At 54.5% G+C, this 9,686-nt stretch overlaps 1 protein-coding gene across 1 annotated transcript; it reads right to left on the bottom strand.

The window, feature by feature from the left end:
* Nucleotides 1–8,312: 8,312 nt before the first annotated feature.
* Nucleotides 8,313–9,458, bottom strand: TEX44 (testis expressed 44). Its single transcript, XM_016204618.2, has one exon. It carries the CDS (start codon nucleotides 9,456–9,458, stop codon nucleotides 8,313–8,315), a length of 1,146 nt encoding a protein of 381 aa, XP_016060104.2.
* Between the last annotated feature and the right edge of the window lie 228 nt (nucleotides 9,459–9,686).

The following is a 9,686-nucleotide window of genomic DNA, read 5'->3' on the forward strand; positions in this document are numbered from 1 at the left end:
CCTCTGTGTCCGTCCCCCGCCCGCCCGCGGGCCGGGAGCGCGTTTCCTCCGCTGCGCCAGACCCCGGAGGCTCGCAGCCCCTCTGGGGACAGACACAAATAGTTCCCGGCCCAGCTGCAAGGCCAGTTACCTTGGGAACCAAACTCAATCGCCTGACGTCACCGGGCCGTCGCGTAGCAACCGGCACAGACTCTCCCTCCCGCTCTCCCCGCCCGCGCGCCGAGGTCGCTGTCGACTTGGCGACCGTGGGCCAGGGCGGGGCTGTCCGGGCCCAGCCGCTGCCCTCGGCGGCCGCGCCCTGGTCCCGCGCTCGCTGCCACCCGGTCCCGCGGGGGCTCCTCCCGGCGGCGCAAAGGGCCCGGCCCCCGCGGAGGGAGCTGCGCCCCTGGCCCGTCGAGGGCCCCGACGTGGTCCTAGTGCGGCCGGGATCTCGCTCCCAGAGGGGCCTCCGTGCGCTCTCGCCCTCCCGACTGCCCTGTTTTCCGTCCCAGCCTAGTTTCAGGGTTGGGGCAGATGCCTCCCTTGGGCAGGACAAGCAGAGCATGCCCTGGCTTCTGCAAGGCAGCCGGTCTGCAAGGAGCCCCTCGTTTTATTTTGAGGGGCTCCTTGCAGACCAGGCCCAGCCTGCGCTCCCGCTCGGGTAGCGAGGCCCAGGGGCCTGGGGCAGGGCGGTGTCTGCACCCACCCGCCCCCGGTCGCCTAGGAAACCCGCCCGCTTGGAGCCTGCCTTGGAGGTGGGGCCCTGGGCCCTGCTCCTGCCCTCTGCCCCCATCCCTGGAGCCCTTCTCCACTCCTGTGCCTTCCCCTGGCCCCTGTGCTGTGACATCCACACCCCCGGGCTGTGGCCTTGGGAGCCAGCTGTGGTCCCCGGGGTGGAGAGGGAGGGGCCTGGCCGCCTGGCCACCTCCCCAGCTGCTGCGGGCCTTGTTCCTGGGCTGCCCCGTCTCCCGCCCCCCTCTGTTTTCACTATAGCTGAATCCCAAAGCTCAGGCTTGGGGAAAGGCCCAGAACTTCGTGCAGGGGCCAGCAGCAGTCTGCCGCCAGGCCTTGCCCTGCTCTGCCTCGACTTACCCAACTTTGACTAGGGTAATAACAACCACTACCTCTTGCTTAGAAGACCCTGCTTGTCTTGTTCAAATTCACTGTGGTGGAGGCCATCTATGGGAGGTGATTTTCCTCACCAAAACTGTATTTTGACAAGTACTAATAAAATACAGGTGGCCAGAAACGAAACCAGGTGTTTTAGGTGAATCCTATTTCCTCATTGGTTGATATTTAAAATTCAGAGGCGCAGGGGAATTTCTAAAATCCATGGAGTTGGGGGAGTACACCTAAGAATGCCTCAGATCTTTCTAAAGCACATGGTTAAAGGAAAGCGATCCAGACTGGGCCGGCCAGATCCTTCTCCTTGGCATTTATCAGACTGGAGCAGGGAAACAGGTTTTTCTTCTTTGTCCTGGAAGGGGTGAGCCTGTGGGCCTGGATCCTCCAGGAGCTGTGTTCCCTGCATGGAGCAGAGGCCTAGAGGAGATTGCTGAACAAACCGAAAAAGGGTCTGGAAGCTTTGGCTAGAAATAAATGATAAAGATTTATTCAAGGGTCTTAGGGTTTGCAAACCAGAAACACAACTAGACAATACCCAGTGTTCAGAAGAAGAAAGAAAAGCTGAGGGCTCTTACAGTAAGAAGTGCATTCTTGAGAAGACTCAGTCCTTCATTCTTAGCCTCTGGATTGGCCAGAGATGATAATTCTCTAGGTGACCGATGCTCTGGATACTGGATGTCAGATGGTCTGGATACGAGAACATTCTTCCTCGGTGCTTCAGGGGGTAACTAGAGGGTTATCTGAGGTCTGATGTATCTCCAGGCATTGACGCAGGACTGGAAAGTTCAAAAGTTTAAGTTCCCAGGCTAGTAAAAGCAGGAATAGAATTGTTTCCTCAGGCCTCTATCTACTTGATTTTAGTAATTTAGCAACTTGACTATGGTGACTCCATTATATTTCTTCATTCTATTTCTCAAGAGGCAGAGTTGCCATGGGAGACAGTCCTTACAGCTCGGAGTTCCTGACAACAGGCATCTCCAAAGCCAGGTCCTTCGTAGCCCTTCTCTGCCCAGCCCATCAATCCATTGGTGCCTAAGTAAGCTACTTCATGTGAGGTTTCTGTCACTTCCAATTAAGCGACTCCTGACCAATACACAATGCAGAACACCCCAAGGAAGAAAAAACAAACTGACATTTATCATATGCCCACTATTAAATGCTGTTTGTTTCTTTTTAATATGCATTGTTGACCACAACATCCCTGTGAGGGAAATGGAAGACCTATTTTATAGATGGGGAAACTGAGGTTTGGAAACAGTAAGGCCCTCATCTAGGACCACAGTGCCCACTTGAGGAGGACTCCATAGGACAGACTAATGGAGGCTCAGTGGGTACTGCCCATCCAGAGACCCCTCAGCCACGCCCTGCCCTGGAAGGCCTCTGCCATGGCTGGGCCCGTCCTGGAGGCCCTGAGCCTGCTGTGGTCTGAGTTTGGAGCACTGTTGTGCAAACCTTGCCATGATACTGGGCTCTGGCAGCAACTCCAGTTGGAAGGTCTGTGCCCTTTGCCCTCTTGGCCTTGATCCTCAGAGCTTCTGGGGGACAGGCTTTCAGCCTGAGTCAGCTCAAGCAGTGACATCTCAGGGTATGTTCTGAACTCCTGTGATGTAAGAAATATATATTGGTCTCTGCCCCCTTGGTTCCTGGCACAGTTTCTAGAACCCTTGGAATTTCCTGAGTGGTAGGAGTGACTCTTGGAAGATGGGGGCTGCTCGCCAGAGGAACCAACCTTGAGATTAGAGGGTTGGAACTTTCAGCCCCACCCCTACCTTTGGGGAGAGGAGGCTGGAGATTGAGTTGATCACGATGGCCAGTGCTTTATTTAATCAATCATGCCTGTAATGGAACTTCCATAACTACCCTAAACCACAGGTTTCAGATTGCTTCTGGGTTGTTGAATGCATTTACCAGGAAGGTGTGCACTCCCCCTTCCCGCAACTCCACGGAGACAGAAGCTCCTGTGCTCTGGACCCTTCAGGACCTCACCCTATGTACTTTTTCATCTGGCTACTCATTTATACCCTTTATAATACCCTTTATAATGAACTGGTGATGGTGAGTAATGGGTTTCCCTGAATTCTGTGGGCTGTTATAGCAGATGATACAACCTGAGGAAGGAGTCGTGGGAACCCTTGATTTTGTAGCCAAGTCGTACAGAAGTGTGGGTAACCTGGGGACCCACCACATGTGACTGGCATCTTTAGTGATGCAGTCTTGTGGGACTTAACCTTGGGGTCTGTACTGATTTGAGGTGGTTAGTGTCAGAATTGAACTGTAGGACACCCAAGTGGTGTCCACAAAGAATTGAAAAATTGCCCGGCTAGGCATGGCTCAGCAGTTGAGCATCGACCTATGATCCAGGAGATCTTGGTTCGATTCCCGGTCAGGGCACATGCCCGGGTTGCAGGTTCCACCCCCAGTCGGGGGTGTGTAGGAGGCAGCCGATCAATGACTCATCATGGATGTCTCTCTCTCTCCCCCTCTCCCCTTCTCTGAAATCAATAAAGATACATTTTTTAAAAAAGAATTGAAGAATTGTAGAAAACTCACACATGGTGTTGGAACTGTTGTGAGTAAAAAAACAGTTTTCACTAAACTCATGTCTCTCACGAGATAATGGTCTGGGGCCCTCCTGGCGCAGGCCAGTGGTGCCTTCTCTCCAGCAGAGGGCGTGCTCCCTACTGTGAGGGACTAAAGCTCAAGATCCAGGAGGCCTAAGAAATGGGGCTTCCTCTTAGCCCAGAGAAGGTCCAGTTTTTCATTTAAATATTTAAACATTTACTAAGACCTTAGTTTACCTTTACACTTTATCACATTCCCTGGGGGACTGCCCTTATCTACGATCACTTTCTCTAGGAGACACTTTCCTGGATAGAATCTGTGCCTCAACCAGCCAAACCTATAAACTTGACCGTAGTCATGTGGTGACTAACTGATTAGCCAAGTGGCCATAGACTAAACAAGAATATTGTCCTTACAAAACAAGTAAAAACACTGACAAAAATTTATTTATTTTTTACCATATTCAAAGTGGCTTCAAATTTCTAACTTTTCTTACAAAAAAGAGAGATTCTTTTAAAAAAATAATCTTCAAAAAAAATTTTTTTAAATCTTCACCTGAGGATATGCTTAGAGAGAGGAAGAGAGAGAGAGAGATAAACACTGATGTGAGAGAAACATCCATCAGTTGCCTCCCGCCTGGGGGTCAAACCCACACCTAGGCATGTGCCCTAACCGGGAATGGAACCCACATCCTTTTGGTGCCTGGGACGACACTCCAACCAACTGAGCCACCGGCCAGGGGGAAATCTTTGAACTTTTAACATCATTTGAATTTGTGGATCCCACTCCTCAATGCACATCTCAGATGGGGAAAAACAGCAATTTCTGAGCACAGGTTGGTTTTTCCTGAACCCAGGCTCTGAGCCAGATAAAAGCCAGAGTATGTGGTAGGGAAGGGAGACTGCCATGCAGACCCTGCATCACCCCCACCAGCCCCCCCAGGAGCTCTGGAGCTGGAGCTGGAGTTGTTCCAAGTAGACCCAGGAAGGCTGGCCTTAGACTCTTGCATAGACCAGTCACTGGATCAGGCCACCCAGGAGGGCATGACCTTGGGCCGGTGGCTCTTTGAAGGGGCTGGCACTGAAGGCCACCCACTGATAGTGCTCACAGCAGCTGGGGGAACCAGTCCTTCACTGAAGGGGCAAACCACCCTGGGGTGGAGGCCACAGTGTCCCTTCTGCCATCTGCAGGGACTTGTCGGTGACCTTCCCTTAGTCAAGCCCCTACTGGGCTCAGATAGATGGTAGGCTACTGTGCCCGCCCTGCTGGCTCTCGGCCCAGCCTAAATGTTTCTTTAAGTAGATCCTCTGCTTACTGGCCAATCTCTCAGTGGCAGAACACACACCCACAAAGATGGTTGTCTCTCCTAGAGAAATGGAGGTGTTGTCAGGTGGAAGCCCTATTGCGCAGAGGAGCATGAGGAGGTGCCAGCTTTGTTGGGGTAAATTTGTCACTTTCTCAGCCTCAGTTTTCAACACCAAAGAGTACCCTACATACAGCTACCCTATTATTCTGACTGCACATTGCTTCCCCCCTTAAATACCACCTTCTGTGCCTGCTCACTACCTCTCCCCAATAGTGCTCCCCTTGCTCAACTTTCATCCATCCGCCAAGGTGGTCCACATGCCCAGGATGGGCTGATCAGTCCTGCTTGCTGATTGCTCCTGTGCCTTATGAACTGCTCCCTCTTGCCTGGGGAGGGGCCTTTCCCCAAGCTTCTGTCTTCCAGCCTTTCTTTTCTGGAGGTCACCTTTTCCAGAACTGGAGTGTGTCCACTGCTCTCTGTGCTGGACTCCTCAGCTGAGTGGGCAGCCCTGATCTTCTCCTGGCAGCTGGATGCCTGCGGGTCCCACCTGCAGAGAGTATTGTTGCCAGGTGGATCTGCCAACACAACTGTTTCTCCCACAGCAAGGAGGAAGGCTGGGAGCAAGCAGGAATGCTGTCCTTGACACATAGCTCCATAGAACCCTCTGCCGCAGTAATCACAGTGCTCACTAACACTTACATAGCACTCAGCTATGCTCCAGGCCCTGCTCTAAGCATGCGACTCACTAACTCATGTAATCCTCACAACAGCCCAGGGCAGTAGGTGCTATTATTGTCACTTTACAGATGAGGAAACTGAGGCACAGGAGGATAAAAGTAACAGTTAGTAGGAGGTAGAGCCAGGATTCCAGGCGACCTGGACCCCAATGCCATGCTCTTTACAACTCTGCTGGCTTTAATACACTTCCTGTGGGGATCTCCCAATTTTTTTTTTAAAAACACGTTTTTATTGATTTTTAGATAGAGAGGAAAGGGAGAAATAGAAATATTGATGATGAAAAACATTGATTGACTGCCTCTTCTACCCCCTACTGGGGATCGAACCCACAACCTGGGCATGGGCCCTGGCTGGGAATCAAACCCGTGACCTCTTGGTGCACGGGTCAACGCTCAATCCACCAGGCGATTCCCCAATTCTTGGCTGACCCTGGCCCCAGAGGTAGGCATGAGGCCCAGGCCAGGTAACCAGGTATCCCATTCCCATGGCCTCAGCGATTGGTTCAGGAGAGAGCATGGGAGTCGAGCCAGGCCCGGCGGTGCCCTCCCCTGGGACTCTTCCGCCAGAGCCGCAAGTGGGAACAAGGACCTCTCTCTTTCCAGGAAGGCGGCCGAGCCACCTGAGAATGGAGCAGGCACAGATGGGGGGTGGTTAGAGCTGGAAAGATAGAACCCTGACGACAAGGCTGAGCCCCGGGCCCAGCCACGCCCACACTTGGCAATTGTGCTAGTCAGCTAATCCCTTCACCTAATCAGGATTGGTTTCTGTCCCTTCTGATCTTTCATTTACCTTCAAAGTTTCAGTATCTAGTAGTAGCTGGCACATAGTGGCACTTACCTGGTCCAAAATATATTTGTGGACAGCATTTGGGGTCTACCCAGGCAGCTTCATCCCCCTTTTTCAGCTCTAGGCTCAGCCCAGGTTGAGCTGCTGGGCTGCCCTCCCTACCCAGCACCCAGCACCCAGCACCCAGCACCCAGCAGGTCTGCCTCCTATGGTCTTTGTCAGGGGACCTCACCTCTCCTCTCTTTTTAGGTCTCAGTTGCTTCTCTGGGGGCCCTGATCATCGGGACTTGAATTGATAATTCCCTTCCCCCGAATCTTTTCTGTCACTATATGGAAACAGTTCACAGCTCACCTGCAGAAAGTGGCAGCTGCTCAAGGAAAGGGGTAGACGCACCTGGTTCATCTCTGCATCCCCCTGGGGCCTGGTATCAGATTTCCTCACATGAGCCATCTGCAAGGAAGGGGTGGCAAACGTGTGCCTCTGGGGGCCAGGCAGGTGACATTGGTCACCGGCCACTGATGAGGCCGGGTAGCTCTCTCTTAAAGCTTGCAGCTCAGCTGTCAGTTGCTCTGAATAAGGCCCCTAGGTTTTTTAAGAGAAGCCCAAATCCATATGTTTATATAAACTCTCTGGGTTTTCAAATGTTAGCAATTAATTCACAATTTGCGAGACACTGTGTAGAGCAAACAGATTTATCAGAGGGCTGGTGTCAGCTAAGGGCCCCATTTGCAGAAGCTGCTGGAAGCGAAGAGTGAGTGACTCCGCAGCCAGGGCTGCAGCGTGAAGGTGTGTGGGGTGGGACCTGTGTAAGGCACCTGGCCAAGGACAGGAGTGGGGCTGATGTCCAGTAGGAGCCTCACTCACCAAGTCACGTGACCAGGTGACACTGTATCCAGCCAGAGGGCAGGTGGATTTCTTTCCAAGGTGGACAGAGTCTCAGACGAGTGAAAACCATGTAAGGAGACCTGGGTCTAGGGTGACCTGCTTGCCCTGGTTTGCCTGGGGTTTTCCTGGCTTTAAATCTAAAAGTCTCACGTCCCAGGAACTCTCTTGGTTCCAGGCAAACTGAGACAGACAGTTGGTCACCCTTCCTAGATCCCTATTCCCACCATGTCCCTGGTCCCCTGGAGGCTAATAATAGCGGCAGCTGAAGTGTGCCAGCTCATTAAGTGCCAGACACCATGAGTTGACCTGCATGGTTTCCCTTATGTCTCATAACATCTTCACGGCGTGGCTTCGCTATCCATTCTCCAGAGGGGAGCCAGAGGTTTCAGAGGGTGATGTGACTGGCCCAGGGCCAGCGGTGGCGCTGGGGTTTGGACCACATTGGTCTGGCTCCATGCCCTCAACCCCTCTCAGAGAGCCTAGTAGGGCGGCCCAAGCCTGCTGGGCGAGGGGGCCCCGGGGCAGGGGCAGGCCTCACTTCCTCAGGAGAGTACTTGCCTAGTTGGAGGTCCAGCCAGGATCAATTTTTGCAGGTCTGAGACCTCTACACCTACTCCCACCCCCCACCCCTGCCCAGGATTTCATTTCTGCACTTTGGCCCCAGCCCCTGAATGGGACCACCCAAGAAGCCCCCAGGGGACACCTTTCTGTTTCCAGAATCCCTCAGCCCTCTCCTGTCCCTCCACCTGTGCCAGCCTCACGAACCAGGGATAAGGCTGGAGCTTAGAAAATAAACGCTGCTGGGGATTTATTGCCTGGTCTGGAGAGAGCCATTCAGGGCAGGAGTGGGCAAGGGAGCAGGGCATGAAGGTCCCAGGGTGTCAGGAGGCTGCTGAGCCAGTCCTCTGGGGCTCACTGCGCAGGCTCTAGTCATAGTTGGGGCCAGAGTGGGGCGAGGCGGCCGGCCACGTAGCACGCGGCCAGGCGGACGCCCTCAGCAGTCCTCTGCTCCATCCTTTCCAGCGCGTGGGTGACGGACCGAAGGACCGAGCCAGTCCCCGCCACCAGCCCGGAGGAGAGGGCCGACCCCGCGTTCCCCAGGATGCTGGAGACGGAGTGCAGGCTGGGCCGCAAGCTCTGCAGCAGGTCCGACATGGAGCTGTGCCCTGTCGCCAGGAGGCCTGTGGCTATGCCCATGGTGGCCTCAGACCAGACCAGGATGTCTGCTAGGGAGCTGATGGACCCCTCGCCCCCTCCCAGCAGGCTGGTCATGGAGCTCAAGTAGTTGTTCCTCTCGGTGGCCATGTACAGGCTGGAGTCCAGGGGCCTCCTCCGCCGGGCCACTGTGGGAGCACCAGGCAAGGGGGGGCCACTGTTTCTTGTGGGGGGTGGCACCGGCCGAGCCTGCAGGTCTCCTGAGCGGTCTGCCCAGTCCCCCTCGGTCACCGCCTGGGACTCAGCCGATGGCAAAGCTTCAGTGTCAGGGTTCACGGCCTCTGGACCCTCAGATTTCTCAATAGCTTCAATGGGGCCGGTGGCCCGAGTGTCCAGCTGTCTGTCTGCATCCGCAATGCTCATGGTGGGCACATTTTGGGGGAACTGCACCTCAGCACTTGGGGTAGATGGGTCTAAGCCTTGCTCCCTGTCTGGGACACTCGCTGTTTGTGGTGTCTCTATCTTAACCAGGGAGTCACTTTGGGAAACCCGAAGACTCTGGGTGGTCCTCAAATCTCGCACCGACCCAGCCCACACGAGGCTGTGGAGGCTCATGGACACTGGCAGGGCGTCTGGCCTTGGGTGGGCCAGCTGGGCCGTGGCCGCCTTGGGTTCCTGCTTGTGCCCTGCGGCAGCTTCACCTCCAGGCCTGCCCTCATCCCCAGACTCCGACGTGGCCTTGGAGGCAGCTGGCGCGATGGAGGCCTCATCTACATCCTGTTCGGCTGACGCTGCGCTTCTGGCCACTGGGCCATCTGCAGGGAGGGAGCCCTGACTTTGAGACCCCACTGCTGGGCTGTCTGAAGACCTGCTATCACCTCTTGTGGGGATGCTGGCCTCTCCCGAGGGGACTGTGGTCATCTAGGCCCTCTGTTACTTGTGTTGGTTTGAGGGGGTAGTAACAGCACTGCTGGGCGGAGTTGTCCAGGTTATGAGGTCACAGGGGGCTGTGGGCATCTGGCGATGTCACAGGCACCTGCAGAGCAGGGGTATTGAACCTCTGGAGTAGCTGCTTTTAGTGGACTCAGTCCCCTAGACTATTTTTAGCCAAGTCTGCTGGTAGGTAAGGAGAGAAAAGGATGGAGGTGT

Source organism: Miniopterus natalensis, chromosome 8 (assembly GCF_054644295.1).
Source record: "Miniopterus natalensis isolate mMinNat1 chromosome 8, mMinNat1.hap1, whole genome shotgun sequence".
Taxonomy (NCBI): domain Eukaryota; kingdom Metazoa; phylum Chordata; class Mammalia; order Chiroptera; family Miniopteridae; genus Miniopterus; species Miniopterus natalensis.